Source organism: Choloepus didactylus, chromosome 3 (assembly GCF_015220235.1).
Source record: "Choloepus didactylus isolate mChoDid1 chromosome 3, mChoDid1.pri, whole genome shotgun sequence".
NCBI lineage: Eukaryota > Metazoa > Chordata > Mammalia > Pilosa > Megalonychidae > Choloepus > Choloepus didactylus.
In genome coordinates, this window is record NC_051309.1 from 71,219,241 (window position 1) to 71,238,197 (window position 18,957).

General features: G+C 35.2%; 1 protein-coding gene across 2 annotated transcripts in view; it reads left to right on the forward strand.

Annotated features, from left to right (window-relative positions):
- STAP1 (signal transducing adaptor family member 1) overlaps positions 1-18,957 on the forward strand; it is a 53,920-nt gene that overhangs the window by 12,482 nt on the left and 22,481 nt on the right. For both annotated transcript variants that reach the window (XM_037829900.1, XM_037829901.1), the window contains exons 4-8: positions 1,404-1,460; positions 4,105-4,277; positions 8,054-8,182; positions 14,238-14,307; positions 16,342-16,438. In XM_037829900.1, coding sequence (XP_037685828.1) covers positions 1,404-1,460; positions 4,105-4,277; positions 8,054-8,182; positions 14,238-14,307; positions 16,342-16,438 — 526 coding nt within the window. The remainder of the gene's footprint in view (positions 1-1,403; positions 1,461-4,104; positions 4,278-8,053; positions 8,183-14,237; positions 14,308-16,341; positions 16,439-18,957) is intronic.

An 18,957-nucleotide genomic window follows, 5' to 3' on the forward strand; every position in this document is an offset into this window, starting at 1 on the left:
GACATGATCACTCCCTACTGTGTTTATTATTGATTGTCTCTTGCTAGACCCAAAATTCTATGAGAACAAGAATTTTCTTTTGTTTCCTGATGTGAACTGGTACTCAGAATAGTTCCTGGGACATATATGACAATCAATAAGTATTTGTTGAATTAACAAATCTGTAAAAACAAAAAATGGTACTTTTCTCAGAGAGTTGCAATGAAGATTAAAACAACTAACCTGAGAACAGTGCTTAGAACAGTAGCTGCCACTTACAAGCATTCAATAGACATTGACTGATACTATTATTAGTTGCAGTAGTTTTAAAAGCTAAGAATTGGAAGTCTCTACGGACTAACTACATTGGTTCTACCTGGTTGTGCCAAACTTATAGTGTGAGAAACAAGTACTCTTCCTAAAAGGAATAAATGCTCACCCGATGGTGGAGTAGAAAAGAATTTATTCACGATCTTGCAAGAACACGCACTCAACCAAAATGTGAGGGGGTTGGCACGCAGAACAATAGACCCAGCAGTATTTATTCCCTACACCTAACTGCAAGTCCCTCCCCTGTTTCTCCATTGGCTGGATACTTCAGAGGTGACATTCTATTCGACAAGCCTAACTAGCCCGTTCAACTTGGAAAAGTGCAGCCCACCCAAATTGGAAACATTTGAAAAAAAAGTCTCCTGTGCAAACTTGGAACATTTGAAACAAGTCTCCACCCCTCTTTCCTTTGTTCTTGAACTGCAGAGCCAGTCTGAGCTAGTTTGGTAACAACTTATGAAGCTGTTTAAGGAACATCTCCCCCGCCCCCCCGGCTCCACCTTGCAAAGACAGTGGGCAGATAAACAGGAGGACCGGCCACTGATTATAGCTTGGCTTCTTGACCCTCTGCCATTCCCCTGAGCTGCCCCCACCCTGTGTGAAAGCTAAACTTAATCTAATTTTCACAATAGTCAATCAATGTTCAATATCACTGGGGAGAATAACCATGAATTACCATATTACAGAGTTAAATTTGTTAACATCTAAATTTTTTTTGAGTTAAGTAAATTTGCACAATTTTACTTGTTCAGAAAGCAAACAGATTAGAGTTCTATACTTCTGACTTCTGACAAAAGAAAATAGGATTGAGATATTTCATAACAAATATACATTAATATAAAGGAAAGTAGAAAATTCCTTTCCACTGATTTTAAGCGATTTAAGAAAAATTGCAATTGACTTTTTAAAACAATGTGCTTCAGTTGGATATGCATTTTGTCAGCATTGCTGGTTTTAATGGATTACATATTATGAAGCTTGTAAAATAAACATTTAAAATTCTAAAGTTATTTGAAGTTAATAAAAGTATTAATGTTCATAGTCATTCACATGTTTTTTCTTTTTTGTCACTATCTGTTTTTCTTTATCTTTAGACAGAGAACACAGAAAGTGGAGAAGAATGGCGAGGCTTTATTCTTACAGTAACAGAGGTAGGAAGATCATTACTTTTGATTGATTCATTCATTCATTCAACAAATACTGGCTAAAAACCTACTATGAGCCATGCTTGGTGAAAGGGGCTGAAGATACAGCAAATGAAAAGGACAGATCTAACCCTTTGCCCTTACCCATGAAATTTATATTTTTGTGGGTTGAAGGGAGTGGGAGACAGAAAATAAACAAGTAAACAAACAATAGTTTCATATTGTGATAATTATTTTGAAGGAAATAAACCAGGCAACAAACTAGAGAATAATGGGTGGTCAGGGAGAGCTACTCTTTGGTCTTATCCTTTTGGCACAGTGGTCTTCTGTATATTCTGTTATTTGTAGCTTATATAGCGCTTTCTAAAATACCTTCTGATCCCTTTCTTATTCATGTAATATGTATTTATAAAATGATAACTGAGATGGGTTTGTGGATAACATAGACAATATAACTGAGAGAAACCATCAAAGTGGAAAATGACCTTTAAACATTTGGTTAATGAGTCTTAAGACAAAAGGATACTTATTTGTTTAACTGTGGCATCTTATCAAAGGCCAATAATAAGATCTATGGCTAATAGTTAGCTGTTGCCTCAAGATAACTTTCTTTATTTTAAATGGAGCCACTGTAGTTAACTGTTTTGGAAACATGAGGTACTCTGATAACCAGCCCACAAAAGAGCAGCCCATTCTTTAATAATTTTAGAGAATACATAAACTACCCATGCATATTAGGGCCAATTGAACACAGATCCTGTCCAAGCTAGTTTCTAAGTAAAGGCTTTGCAGTCACATGAAATAAGTGCTATACTTTACTGAGATGACGGGTGCTCGTTTTTGATCTCAGCCACTAACAGGTAAAAGTTGGAGGTCAACTACCATATAGGGAAGTCACAGGAGGCTAGAAAAGTGGGCCAATTAAAGACATGAAGGACATGTTCACTTGGGAAAAGGAAGGAACTCTTCGGGGAATTGAGCTGTCTCTGTCATAGAGATTCATCGTAGTGTGGCCTGGTGCTTCTCAAACTGGGGTACAAGTTTCCCAAGGGTATGTGACTAGGTGTCAAGGAGTACACTGAAGCCACTGGAAAAACCTTGTTGGATATTCCTGGTACACTGCTTATACCTGACTTTTGGTCAAAATTTTTTTCAGTTTTTTCCTTGAGGTAAGGATAAAAACATTATTTTTTAAAATTAAAATGTATGTAGATATAGAACATAAAATAAAATTTAGGTGCACTTTTAAAAGAAGGCAAATTGCCATAAATAAATTTTGTGCTGTATAAATGCTGTTTTGGGCTGTGATCCCTGAGCCCTCTTCATGTACACTCACACTGTATACTTGTTAGGAGAACTTTAGTGAGAGAGTTTGAGAAGTACAGACTGTAGTTGAAAGAACCGAGGCACTGCTTTTGAATCATATAAACCCAAGTTTGAGTCCTGGTTCCACAACTTACTAGTTATGTGATCCAGGACAAGTTATTTTATCTTTCTGAGCTTATGCTTTTTATTTGTATAGTGGGGATAATAATGTTTATCTTGTAGCACTGCTGTGAGGATAAACACGTGTAAAATGTTTATGATGTAATAGGCAATTAATAAGGAGTAACTATTTCCTTAGTCCCCCCCCATTATTATTATTATTTTTATTATTTTCTGGTTTGGTATATGAGAAAATAGTCATATTGTTTGTTATTAGTTGGCTCATTTATCTAGAAGAATGGTCTCTAAATTTTTTTGATTGCTTATCTCTATTAGTGAATTTTTATTTATTTTATATTTTATATGAACATATATACATTATGAAACATAAAAATATTAGGGATTAAAAAGAATAATGAGTAAAAATAAAATGAGTTCTCATGTTTTCAATAGATTGTCTTGTACACCCCTTGGAGACTTTAGTTTGGATCAAGATGATAATGAGACGTGGCTGCCTCCAAAGATAGACTAGGTAGCATCATACAAAGAAAAATATTCTACCATTCACATGGTACTTTCCAAGACCACATAGCTGGTCATAATGTGGTCTAACTCAGGATTATGGATATAGATCAGATGAATGTAGAAGACTCAGTACATCTCTAGAAAAGGTAAAAACAACAACAACAACAACAAAAAAACCCCCAAGAAAGTAGAGCAGTATCATATTCCTAATGTCTGTAGGAAAGTTTGAAATGCACACGAAACACACCAAAACATATGATTATTGTTCCTCAGTCAACTAAAGAATCATTCCACCCATTCCACCTCAATTCCATGTTGTCATATGGCTGGTGGAGCTTTTTCCAGGTTACCTGTGTGAGCCAAGCACCCACCTGGCAGGTGCTCTGGAACTTCCCTGACAGTGACCAACTAGTGAGCTCAGAATGAAAAATGACAGGTTTCGTGAGATTTGAATTAGCTTGTAGGGCAAGGAAGGAGTACTCTGCTTTGGGGTCAGAACAAAAAGAAGATTTCCTGGAAGAAGGTTGGGCACCCTGTGCAGGTTCTAGTCAATTTAGAGGCAGTTCTAAGATGCCTACCTCAAACCAAGATCCTCTATAGAGATAACTAAAGCTCCTTAGGCGTAGACCAGGCTTATCTTTGCTAAAATCAGTTATTTTTCTGTTTTTCTTATCAGCCTACTTTTTAAATTGGTTTTTAGCTTTCAGTTCCCCAACATGTGTCACTCCTACCTGGGCAAGTAATTAGACTGCACGAAGTCCTAGAGAGAGAAAAGAAAAGGAGGATTGAGACAGAGTGCCTGCCTAGTACCTCTGTTGACAAAGAGAAGGAACCAGTTGAAGACTATGTGGATGTACTGAACCCTATGCCAGTGTAAGTCCACAATGAACTCCAGTTTATTCATTAAATTGTTTCAGACTAATTTCCAGTTAGCAAGGAGAGTTAGTCACTTGACCTCATTAAACCAAGAACAATAAGCTGTCTTGGGGATAAATTGCATATCTGAATACATGCCACATTTCCTTTTCTATGTCATGATCAACAAAATGCAGATTTGAACCAATTCTCTTGCCACACAGGAAATCCCCTTCCACCCACACCTTTACACCAAATAGTAGAGCTCAAACCTAAATAAAACTACTCTAAAGAAGGAAGGAAAACGTTTTTTTCTTCACCATTCAACTCTGTGGGTGACTGATTTTCTATCAGAAAACTATAGCTAATAATTTAAAAGACCTGGAATGTTCTAGTCAATTGACCAATCAGTCATTGAGTAGCCATTGAGCTTGTACCTTGAGGAAGGTCCTGTGTAAGGTGGTTCAGATGTTGGAAATATGAAGAGTCATAGAACATGCTGAATTCAGCAATATCCTACATTTTTTGGGCTCATATTGTTGAGAAGTGTGACTGAGCTTGTGAGCCCTTTCTTCCTGGAATCTTGGTCTTCTTGTCAGTGAAACTTATCCTGGTACCATCTTTGACATCAGGTTCTGATACCTATTCTATCTATACTACAATCACAGAAACCTGCCAGCCTTTACTTTTACCTGAATCTAGTGACAAAACTTGAAAGTCAAAAAGATTGCTTCTTTTTCTTTTTTTTCTCTAAAAATACTATATTATTACATGTAAATGAAGATTAAAATAATCCCTTTTCCCACCACTCAGAGATGAATGCCATTAACAGTTTGGTGTATCATATATCCTGTCAGAATTTTTTTATGATTGTATATTTCAATGAATGTAATATATATTATAAAATTGAAAAGCGCTTTATTTTTTTTACACATTACAATACCATAAGAAAGCCATATTACGCCAAAGGGATGAGTTTAGACATATCCTTAAATATTAGTGTTTAAAACAATGACCATATAAGAGAAGCAGTGATAGAGATGTTTTATATTTCTTAAAATAATCTACCAACAAATATTTATCCAAGAGCCTACTGTAAACTAGTAGAGTAGGAATACATCTATCATCTATTTATCTATCTGTCAATCTATTCTCTGAAACATTTGAGTGTTGGTTGTATATATCATGCTCCCTTAAAACTTTATACTTCCATGTATATTTCCTAAGAGCAGGATATTCACTTATATAACCACCTTAAGTGCAGTTGTCAAGTTCAAGAAATTTAATATTGATCAAAAACTTGTAGTATATATTCCAGTGTTTCATATGTCCCAATAATGTCCCTTTGAGCCTTTTCTCCTCCCTTGCAAAATCCCATCCAGAATCATGTATTGTATTTAATTGTCATTATCTCTTTAGTTGCTCTTTTTTAAAAAATTTGAAAATTGTGGAAACATATAAAACATAAACTTTCCCATTTCAATAACTCCTAAGCATACCATTTAGTGGGATTAATCACTTTCACAATAGTGCGGTACCCTCACCACCTTCCATTACTAAAAGTTTCCCGTCTCCCCAAACAGAAACCCTATACCCATTATGCATTAACTTCCCATTCCCCCTGCTCCCCAACCCTGGCAACCTGTAGTCTACGTTCTGTCTCTACGAGCTTGCATATTCTCTGATATTTTCTTCATAGTTACCATGGGGTTTAAATTTAACATTCTAAATCTATAACAATCTTGTTTGCGTTGATACCAACTTAACTTCAATAGTATATACAAACTATATTCCTGTACTCCTCTGTCCCCTACTTTTATGGAGTTCTTGTCCTAAATTACATATTTATATAAGTGCGAAACCACTGATTAGTTATTACATTTTATGCAGTTGCCTTTTAGATCCTGTAGAAAGTAAGAAGTGAATTAGATCCTGTAGGAAGGAAGAAGTGAATTATGAACCAAAAATACAACAGCTTTTGTTTGTCTGGGAATATTTTAATATCTCCCTCAATTCTGAAAGACAGTTTTGCCAGATATAGAATTCTTGGTTGGCAATTTTTTGCTTTCAGAATTTTAAATATGTCATCCCACTGTCTTCTTGCCTCTATGGTTTTTGAGGAGAAATCAGCACTTCATATTATTGAGTCTCTCTTGTACATGACACATTACCTCTTTTTTGTGGCTTTCAGAATTCTCTATCTTTGGAATTCAATAGTTTGATTATAATATGCTGTGGTGTAAATCTATTTGGGTTTATCTTTGTTGTTCATTGAGTGTCTTGGATGTGTGGGTATATGCATGCCTTTGGTTAAATTTGGGAAGTTTTCAGCCATTACTTCTTAGTATGTACTCTCTACCCCTTTCTCTCTTTCTTCTACTTGTGAAACTCCCACAAGGCACATATTAGTATGCTTGATGGTGTCCACAGGTTCCTCAGGCTGTGTTCATTTTTCTAGATTCTTTCTTTTTTCTGCTCTATGGACTGAATGATTTCAATTGTCTTACCTTTAAGTGCACTGATTCTTTCTTCTGCCAATTCCAATGTGCTGCTGAACCCCCTTAGGGAATGTTTAATTTGTTACCATGGTCTTTGGTTCTGTGTGGTTCCTTCTCATAATTTCCATATCTATATTGATATTTTCTTAGTGTTCACCTGTAATTTTCTTAGTTTCCTTTAGTTCTTTTTCCATGTTTTCCCTTAGCTATTTGAGTATATTTAAAACCATTTTTAAAGAAGTCCCAGATCTAGTCCTTCTCATTGATGATTTCTAGTGCTTTAATCTTGTCTTCTACCTGGACCATTGCATCCACCTGTAAACTTTTGTTGAAACCTGGGCATTTTGCTATTTTAATGTGTTAATGTGTTATTGCTGGAATTTAGACTTGAGGGGTTCGTTCCTTAAGTTTGTATCCAGTTAATATTGTGATAGAACTTTTCCTTGATTGCCAGGAGCTAACAAAAAAAAAAAAAAAAAAAAAAAAAAAGGAGGAGGAGGAGGAAAAAAGAAAAGAAAACACATTTTCCAGCCTCCTCTGATTAACCTGTGAGAGTGCTGTCCTTCAGGGTTTATCCTTACGGTGCATTCTTTAGAGACTAGCTCCAGGTCCAAGTGTAGGGGCCTCCTGTTCCTTTTTACACATGCATCTTTTCTTGGGCATGCAACAATGGCCCTAGGAACTCCCACATTTATACAGTTCTGAATGTCCCCTCTTCCCTCGGAAACATTTTCATCATGGTCCTGGGTACTGCACTCTATGTCCTACAGTCAGTAGTCACTTGCCTCAGGCAGCACAACTTGACAGCTCTCCTACAGCATTCTGTAGGATAGTTCTGTGAGCTGTTTTCTACATGCAGAGCAAGTTTGGGATGGCAAGTCCTTCAGCCACCACCAGACAGATTGGGCAATGTGTATAAGCTCCATTTTGTGCACAAGGCTTACTCTGCTCCCTCTGGAACTGGGATCAGGGATCTGTACTAGGAGTGCAGGCTGGCTCTGTGTTGAGCTGGCAAGGGGTGGGGGAGGGTCCATCCAGGGCACCACAAAATCCTATCACTTTCAAGTAGTCTTTTTCTTGATTCAGTGCTTGCCTTGTTAGTGTAGTCCTTTGTTTTCCAGAACTTTGAGAAAGATACTTCTGCCAATTCTTGCCAGTTGTTCAAAGCTTCTGTGGGGATATGGAGCCCTGAATCATCTCACACTGACATCTTTCCCATTGTAATAACACTTTTTTATGTAACGATCTTCATCAGTTCAAAAAAAAAAATCTGTTTTCTTTTCTTCACCTCTGTAGATGTTTTTATACGGTTTCCCGGAAAGAAGCAACTGAGATGCTTGAGAAGAACCCTTCCCTGGGAAATATGATCCTGAGGCCCGGTAGTGACAGTGGAAATTACTCCATCACTATCCGACAGGAGATAGAGTATGTTTAGTTAAAAACTTTATGGAATCATTTAAAAGCATGATATCACTTAGAAGGCAGAATCTTACAAGTTCATATCATATGTGTTTTGTCAGGGCTAAAAATATGAACACAAGGATAGAGAGGGAATGTCATATAAGCAATGCTAAAGATGGATCCCTGGCTAATATTTGCAGTAGGAAAGAAGAATGAGCAAATTACTTGGGTCCTGGGTTCAGTTCTATTGTTCATTTATTCAATTCAAACAGTATTTATCGAGCAACTACTATGTACCAGCTACTATGTACAAAGGAATGCTGTAGGCACTGAAGATACAACAGCAAACAAAACAATGCCTCTGTTTTCAAGGGGATTACATTCTTATGAGGAGACATGGACTAAAAAAAAATTGTATCACTAAAAATATTGTAGGTATGGTGATAAGGTCTATGGAGCAAAATAAAGCAGGCTGAGAGAGATAGGCTCTCTTAAGGGTAATGCAGAGATAAAATTTTTATTGTTGCTATCATTGCTTTCATATACAGTGGTGAGGGAAGGCCTACTTTATTAACTGACATTTACACAGGGACCTGAAAGAAGTGAGAGAGCAAACCATGCCACTTTCTGGGTCAAGAATGCTCCAGGCAGCAAATGCATATGCCCTGAGGCAGGAGCGTGTTTAGCTTGTTCAGGGAACAAAAAGAGACCACTGTGACTGCCTCACTGGAGTGAGCAAGGAGATGGTAACAGATGAGATTTCAGAAGTGGAGATGGGGACAGAACACTCAAGGCCTTAGAGGTCATTGTAAGGACAAGGGCTTTGCTCTGGAAGACATAAGAAGCACTGGACTATGGTGAATAAAGAAGGGACATCATCTGACATCTATAAAAAGGACCACTAAGGATTCTCTCGTCAAGGTTAATGATGTTTCTGATACGATGGTTTACCTTTGATAAAGTCAATAACACCTATATGCAAAAGTTAGGTTTCCTGTGTACCTGGGGTGGTTGGATCTTTTAAGTTTCATTCTAACTCTGAGTCTATGAATGCTTGCATTTCAACAGGGACTCTGGCTTAGTTAACACTTTACAGTTGATAATGTAATCAAAATACAGAGGTTTACTTAAATTTGTGTTCCCTTTTTGCCCTATATGAAAATATTCAATAAATGATTATCTCTCATAGAAAAGCATGAACAGAACTTTGATTCTTGTGGGATATTACTCTATTTTTTTTAGCCATAACATATCTATCAATGAACCTATCAATCCACTCCATAAATATCAGTATTTCTAGATAGATTAAATAGGAAGACAATGACAGTAAAAATAAAGTCAATAAAAATAAAACAATAACTTACAGGAGAAAATTTAAATTTTGGCATTATGGCTGCGTTGCCAGTATAAGCTGTTGCCCCATAAGTTTCATTCACTTGCTGATTACTCTATATAGACAGAGATTTGTCTTTATATGCTAGCCATGTGCACTGAACATTTGACAAGAATGTTAGATGGTACATCAGATCCTGGCTCTGTGTGTGTGTGTGTGTGTGTAAGAGGATATGTGTGTATGTATGTGTGTGTGTATTTTTACACAATGAAATGTCTGTTTCAACTTGTTCTTGTGGTTTCATTGTATTTTATGTTTATTACAGGCTGACGTTTGGAGTTAAAGGATTTTCAACTAATATGGTGGAATATCATAGGTTATCTAGTAACAACTTATTTGATTCATAATTTGTCTATCTTGAAACGAATCCAAAAGAAATTAGTTAATGATTGATATTAAATGTTAGTGAGCTTAGAACTCCTGGGAGAAAAGTAAATTTTTCTGTTTAATATATTCTGGTCAATGACATTGCCCTATTAGGGTTTAGGAAGTAAAATAGAGTATCATATAAAATACAGAATTTATTAAATCTCTGCTTCTACTTTTAAAAATAAGAGGATATACAATTGAATTAAAATTTATCTAGTGGATTTGTTTTAAAGAAATACAGTCCAAAGGCTTGAAAGCTAAATTAGATCACACAAAAGAGTGATTAATTTTTTTCTTCATATTTATTCTTTTCTTGGTCAGTTTGAATGTTATGATCCATTTGCATGTGAAGCTTGTGGTACTATTCTACATGAAAAAAAGAAAAAAAAAAAAAAAAAGCAAGGTCCTAAGATTTAATGGCTCTTTTAAAGACTGTATAGTTCCTGCAAAATTGTAGCCTGATCTCTTTTAAGGTGGTCTAAAGTAGTCCAACTTTTTGCATAGTATTTTCCATACAATTGAGCTCTGAGAAGTATAGAATTTTCTGCTGTGGGTGTGGTTTCTGATGAAATGCAATAAGTTTCTATATTTAAGATACAAATCTAATTCATAATTTTTACTTACATTTGTCTTGTATTTAAGCTGTATTCAAACTCATGAGAAAAACTCTGGTTCAGGAGTTCAAACAAAATTATGAAATTCTAGTTTTAGTAAACCCACTTCCAATTTGAATACATATGGAAATTCATACTTTTGTATAGACAATGGTCATAGAAACATAATATTTCTGGGACAATTCTAATCATTTCCCCAAAAGTTCATATTTAGAAAGCAAGAAGTGAAGTAGAATGTTTCAACTAGAACATTCTAACATTGGCGTCACTTTGTGCTTATTTAGGCTTTGGGGAATAGTTTATACCTGGAATTGGCTAAGAAAACTTTTATTGCACAATTTTTCCCTATGAGCCAGATATATCTATCATGTTAAGGATTGTTACTTTTGTTCTCTAATGCCTCAAAACAGGTTATTTAGAATGCTTGATATTAATATATTCTGTTTAACAGACCATTTAATTTTAAAGGATAGCAATTGTAGAGAAGGTTAGAATTTTAACTTGTTATACTGTAGAATTTAATTGAAAAGATTTTGGCAGAAATCTAGACTATTAGGAAGAACCTGTGTTACCCACAAAATCATTTCATTCTTTCACAGATTGTAGGTTAAATGTTCAGTCATGCAAGTCAGATGAGTGTGTCTGGTAAAACACTAGCTGAAAAGGACAAGTTGGTTTACAAAACAGTTCTTGAAAGCAAAATCATCTCTATCTGTTAACAAATCAGTGGTAAGAAGAAAGGTTGTAGTTCTCAGGAGAAAACAAAAGTCATTCAATGCCAAATTGTCAGGTGACTCTTCTTTTGATATTAATATCATCTACCTTTATCCAGCCCTGTGTTGTGTTGTGTGAATTTATGACATAAAGCTATTCTTACAAGAAACTTCCTGGTATTGTTTTGTTTTTGTGAAATTGTCATGACCAGGTGGCAGGCTGTTACTGTGTAGACAATTTGGAAAGCCATTAATCAGGGAAGCACTAGAAAATAATAACCTAAAATTCACTCTTTTAAAAAATTGGGGTCAGAAGCTAAGGGCAAGAACTTATAACTACATTCATGGCCACACATATTTACTAGAGGTTACTTCTTTCTGGAGGTCATAAACAGGAAACCCTAGTACAGCAATTGTTTTTTTTGTTTCCTTTTATTCCTTTGGAAAAACAACACAAAATATCACAGAAAAACCAAAGGTCTAAAATGAGAATCAAAACCTAAGCGAATTTAATGGAATTTGTGTTCCACTTGATTTTCTGCTTCAGAATTTAGTCCTATTAGTCAGAAGTTCCACGAGACTGTGTTGACCTTTGCTACTTTGTCATGAATAATATGATGATGATAATAATAATATGATGGCTATTACTACCAACAATCACTACACCCATTGATAGAGTATCATTCGTAGGTACTGTGTTGAATGCTTGACAAACATTTACTTTAGGAACAATAACCTCTTAGAGGCAGACAGTATTTTCCATGTTGTAAAAATGAAGATGCTGAGATTCACAGAAATTGCTAAATTAAAAAAATAAATTTAAAAAGCAGTAAAAAACAGTTATAATTTACTGAGTGCTTAAATGTGCCAGACACTATACAAAGGGCTTTACAAACATTAACTCACAGCGACCCTGTAAGGCAGGCATTACCATCTCCACTTTATAAATGAAGAAAGGAGACTCAGAGAGGTCACAAACCAGAATCTGAATTTGAATGTTGATCTTTCTGGTTATAAAGGCCATATCCTTCAAGCTTTCTATTAGTCTTTCAAGGAATAGTAAGCACTCATTTCATAGGAATACAGGAATCTTTGTGGCAATGGTGGGAGTTTTTAAAAATAACTATGATTACTGATAAGAAGAGCTTTTCATTGTATGGATAAAACTAAAAACAGAGCCAGTCACCTCACGGGGACTTGCAAGACTTCCTCTTTCCAAAAATGTTTTCTTCACCAGTAATTCTTGAAAGTTCAGCATTAAGGAGTACTTTCTTTTTTTCAGAGGGGAGTTGGTAGGTTATGTGTTATACCATGTTTAGAAAGTAAAACTCTGGGAAAAGCCATTATATTTAACTTAGCTGTTTTCCAATGTGATATAAAATTCAGAGAAGATGTGGATATAATGGTGGATAAGGAGAGTGTTCCCTAAAATAGGAGACTTCTGTGTAGTTCAGTCCTAGAGGAATGTGGATTGGAAACAGAGAGGAAGGTAGGAAGACCCTATAGTCATGTTTAACCTTAGAGACAATTGTACCTTACACAGCTTCTCTATAGCAGGACAGATGTTGAATTACTTTATCTTTCAAGCAAATGACAGAGAAATAAATGTCATTAACTTTTCAACATTAGAAAAAGTTTTGATCCTAACACTCTTGCTGTCTGAATCAAGGGATTTCAATACATACTGTTGTTCAAAAGAAACTGGCATGGACACTGACTTCCACTCTCAGTACAAATTTGCTTAATTGGTAACAGATAGCACTGAGATGGGTTCCTAATATTTAAAAAATTCATTTCCATAAATATTTGTGTGCCTAATACTGGACTACAGAGTTCAATAGAATGTGCTTCTTCATCTCAAGCAGTTCATAGTCAATAAAATACAGTTTGCTTAGGATGGTAATAATTTACAGTGCTATGGGACAGCAGAAGAGGAAGACATTAAAATTCATCTACTATACTTATATTCCCACCTATATATTTATATAGTACTAATGCTTAGGATTTTCCATATCTCTAAGTCAGCCCTAAACTTAGCAAATGTTCAGGGTGATACTTCTGGCGGGAAAAACAGCCATTGATAGATTTCTGATTGGACCAGTGATGAAGTGAAGTAGAAAGTAATTTGCTTTCAATATTTTTTCCCACTTCCCTTTTTTTGTTTTTTGTTTTTGTTTTTTTTTGTTTTTATGTTCAAGGATTTTAATCTATTCATTTAAAATCATTATTCTGAGAAGGAAACCAAAGTGTTTTTTTGTTTTGTTTTGTTTTTTTCACTTTATGCATCCACAGCTAGGCTTCTCCAGACTGCCAGAGGGTCCATGGCACGAGAAAATTTAATGAACTCCAACACAGCCTGAGTCATCATTGATAACCTAGATGTATAAACACCCAGATTTGGGACACAGGCTCTGCCATGGACTCCCTGCATGATCGGGGACAAAATGCTTCAGCCCTGATTTGACATCAATCAAATGTTCTGATTCCGTGGCATCCAGTGTACTTTTTTAGCCTTAAATTGCTCTGAAATCAAGATTAGCAGCAATCAGTACGTGCAATGGGAAAAACACCAACTGCAATTTTACTGTGATTTAATAAGTACTTTTTCCCACTTCCCTTTTTAATGTAAAGTAAATATATTTGATTTTTTGTATATCTACATAGGATTGTATGTTTGTCTTTTGAAAGTTATTGGCATTAAAAAAAGTTTCTGCTTGAGAGATTTTTAGTTCTTGATGCTTTTTTCCCCTCTCTTTGTTACTCTTTCTCATTCACCCTCTATGACCTTGATTTCCTAATCCGCTAGTGTATAACCCCTGAAAAGAGACAGTGGGCCAGATAAATAGAAAACCAAAAACCACCAAAATTTTTTTGCCAAACCACAGTCATGAGACATACATTGACTGTACAGGTGACATTTTATATTCACTTTAGTTTGCATTGACCCAATAGTACAACCAAATGGAGATTAACCATTTGTTTTATTTTAGCATGCCAAGAATCAAACACTACAAAGTGATGAACATAGGAAAAAACTACACAATTGAACTGGAAAAACCTGTAAGTACTATTTCTTTGTTGTTGATAAACTTTCTCCTGATTCCTTTCAAACCTACCTTACAGGACCCAAAGAAAGATGGAAAAGCAGACTTCTTGTGTAGGAACCTAGTGCTGGAGAAACACAGCCTTGTTAAGGAGCCCTGAAGGTGACAGGTAACCAGGGTGAGAAGTGAGATGCAAGAACAGCTGGATGAGACTAAGTAGAAGATAATCTGCTTCCAACACTTCTTTCTACTTTTCTTTCTCTGCAAGTCCTTATCAATATAATTATTTCAAGGGGGGATAAATATTTTTGTTAAATATCTGTATTACATCCTTCAATTATAAGTATTTAAATGTGTTTATTTTTAATGGGCAGAAATCTGTGAATGCCTTGTCTTCTAACAACTGCCATATAACAGTTCAGAAATCCCTCAATAGCAATGTAACAGTGAAGAAAGGGTTTCTCTCTCATCTGCAACCCCTCTCCCATCCCACCCAACTTATCATGGGCTGATATGATATTATTACCACCAGAAACTGTATTAGGCACAGAGCTAAGTATTTTATATATAGCATCTAATGTAATCCTTGTCATCACCCTGAGGTGTAGATATTGTTATGCCTGTAATAGATGATAAAACTGATATTTATACAGGTCTCAACCAATGAGAAAGTGATGATGTTCCAACATCACATGCATGATATACACATATCATATACGTGTGGTACTTTGTTCCAACATGCTGAAAAAAGGGAATATAGCTCTGTGATTCTAGGCTACAGTAGCGGGGAGACGGGGCCAGGAAGAGTATGTCTGGTACCACTCAAAAGGAACTGATGGGCCTTGAAGATAATTTATGTTTCCCAGAAATTGAACTCTTAGATCCACTGCTTCTCCAGGTCCACTGTGTTGATCAAATTGAAGCAGGGACAGTATGGTTAAATTGAACTCTTAGATCCACTGCTTCTCCAGGTCCACTGTGTTGATCAAATTGAAGCAGGGACAGTATGGTTAAATTTCTTATGTTTTGACTATAACCTTTCAAGTGTAGGAGTGACCTCTACCAAGAGCAAGGCAGTTGCTAATTCATACCTTATACCTTTGCTATAAATACCTCCTAGAGCATCTCAGTTGTCATATTCATGCCTGCCTGACTGGGCTTTTTCAAAATTTCTAATAAAGGAGGCAGGAAATTATTACTAGAGAATAATACAGATAACCAAGTGACTGGAGGCAATGGTCAGAGAAGAATGTGCCTCTGCAACTGGTGAAATAGGGCTCATTTATTTGTCATTAGCTCATACAGATAACAGTCCACAACATAAGGAAGGCTAACAGCCCAGATTATCTTTTCACCTTTCACCCTTACTGACCTTCTCTCCCAACCAGGTTGTCTTCTTGTGAATTCTTTTCCTCTCTGAGATTATATTGGACATTTAGGTATAACTTGATTTTACTTGTAGGAAAATATTGGTTTAGTGAGTGGCAATACATTTCAGTTACTCCAAGCTAAGTATCTTATTATCATGAGATATCAAAATGCTTAAATTCTCCAATTTTATGGGTTATTTGGCTTCAAGCAGAAGGAAACAACTATGGTTAACTTAAGTAAAAATTTAAGAACATAGGAAGCACACAGAATAGCTGGAAGGCTAGAAAACCTTCAGAGACTAGGAAGAAGTTACTTTTGCTAAGAATCATCTGATTAGGAAGCTGCTATTCTTGCTTGTTCTACTCAAGATTCAAACTTCAGAAAGGGAGGATTTTCTGGTCTAACTCAAGTCACATTCTTATACCTCAATGGGGAGAGCAGGGTGCTAATTATGTCCATCAGACTTTATCCAATGGGCAACGGATAATTCCTCAACAGGAAATTAGATATGATTAGGAAGGGGAAATGAGATGCTTGGATAGGTAAAACTTTACATGTCTATTTATAAGCCACTGAAGTGAGGTATTGACACAATAATTCCCTTAAATTTCAGTTGAGCCTTCTCTCACTCTCTTAACACAGGTGACACTGAGCCTTCTCTCTTTCTCTTTTTATACAGGTGACACTCCCAAACCTTTTCAGTGTCATTGATTATTTTGTGAAGGAAACTAGAGGAAATTTAAGACCATTTATATATTCAGCTGATGAAAATCTTGGTATGTTCTGCATTTTATTGCTATATTAAGTAAAACAAAGCAAGACAAAGAACAACAAAACAACTCTGCATATGATTTGTAATACCAGCCAGGAAGGAATTGTAGTTCAGCCTTTTATCTTATCCATTTGGAAATCATTTTGTTACTGACTCTGAAAATAAGGTAGTACCAGTATAACGAAGTGTAGAGCATAGGCCTATTCTAGGGAATGATAAAACTCTTAGGTGTGTATTGTGACAATTCATTCAATCATTCTACCTGGCTTTATCAATTAGGTTGAGAGATAAGGAAAAACTAACAAACTCATATAGAGTCACTCACTACAGGAAATATCTCTAAGATGTGGCCATTCAGTTTGTTTGTACATTTCTAATGATAAGGGACTCATTTACTGTTATAAATTTCCTTCTAAACAGTGCTTTAGCTGCATCACCCAAATTTGGAAATATTGTATTTTCCTTTTGATTCAGTTAAAATATTTTCTAATTTCCCGTGAGACTTTCTCTTTGATCCCAAATATTTGGGGACTTTCAATATCATTGTGTTACTGGTTTCTAGTTTATTTCTGTTATGGTCAGAGAATACAATTTATATGATTTCAATTCTTTTAAATTTGTTATTTGTATGATTTCAATTCTTTTAAATTTGTTATTTGTTTTATGGTTCAAAATATGGCCTATTTTTGTGAATGTTTTATGTGCACATGAAAAGAATGTGTATTGGGCTGTTGGATGTGGTGTTTTATAAATGTCAAATAGTCAAGTTTGTTGATAGTGTTGTTCATGTCTCTAATAGTTTTCTGATTTTGTCTACTTGTTCTATTGATAACTGAGAAAAGAGTGTTGAATTCTCCAAGTATAATTATTGATTTGTCTATTTCTCCTTTTGATTCTATCGATTTTTGCTTCATGTATTTAGAAGTTCTGTTGTAATCAAGGTGTTGGCTAGAGTTACTTCCAAACTCTCTTAGGTTGTTGACACAGTTCATTTCCTTGTGGCTGTAGGATTCATGGCAGTTTGCTTCTTAAAAGACAGCAATGGAGAGGAGGAAAGGAAAAGGAGGGACTATAGAACAAGATTAGCAAGAGCCATATAATGTAGCAGTCACGGGAATGACATCCCATCATCCATAATCATGAGCCCGACATCTTATTACTCTTGTGATATTCTGTTGGTTAGAAGCAATTCATAGGTTCTACCCAAACTCAAGAGGAGGGATTTACACAAATCCGTAAATATCAGGAGGTGGGAATTATTCAGGCACCTTAAAGTCTGCCCACCACAAGATGTATACAGTGTTAGGATTGTTATGTCTTCTTGGTGAATTGTCCCCTTCATCATTATGTAATGTCCCTCTTTATCCCTGGTAATTTTCCTTACCCTGAAGTCTGCTTTGTCTGATATTAATATAGGCCAATCTAGACTTTTTTTTGATCTGTGTTTGCATGGTTTATCTTCTTAAATCCCTTATCTCTCTTTCTTCATTTTGGTAAAGTATATTAAAACATAAAATTTGTCATTTTAATTATTATAAGTGTACAATTCAGTGGCATTGATTACATTCACAATATTGTGCAAACATCACCACCATTTTCAAAATTTATCATTATCCCAAACAGAAACTCTGTACACATTGAACAATAATTCTCCCCTTCCTCCACAGCACCTGATAACCTCTAATCTATTTTCTGTCACTATGAATTTGCTTATTCTAGATATTTCAAGAGTGAATCATATATTAGTTCTTTTGATTAATAAGATATATTAGTCCTTTTTAAATAGAATGTTCTATTTAAAAAGTAGGTTTTTTAATTCCAATCTGAAAATGTCTTTTAATTGGAATAGTTTGATTATTTATATTTAATACGTTTTGATTTGGTTGCAAGTCTAACATTTTATGTTTTCTATTTGTTACTTCTGTTCCCTGATCCTGCCTTCTTTTGGGTAATCTGAATAATTTTCAGTATTTCATTTTAATTTATCTATTGGCTTTTGGCTATATTTATATTTATTTTAATGATTGCTCTAGGTGTTAAAATATACATACCTAATCTTTCACAGTCTTTTAGGAGCTAATATTTTTACTACTTCAAGTAAAATGTAGAAGACTCATAACTATATACGTCCCTTTACACCCTCCTCGATATTTTATATTTGTCATATGTATTACATCTACATACATTGAAAATACCAATAGATGATGGTCAATTTTAGCTTTTAACAGTTATAAATATTTTAATAAATTTAAGAGAAAAATAGCTTCTTACCCAAATACTTACCATCTCTGTTGGTCCTTCTTTTTCCTGAAGTTCCAAGTTTCCGATGTATTATTTCCTTTCAACCTGAAGAACTTCTTCTGAGCCCATCCAGTAAATTGTGTATTGTTTATAATGTACTTTTCATTTCTAGAGTTTATGCTTGGTTTCTTTTCTTTTTTTTTTTTTTAATCATCATTTTATTGAGATACATTCACATACCACGCAGTCATACAAAGCAAATCATACTTTCGATTGTTTACA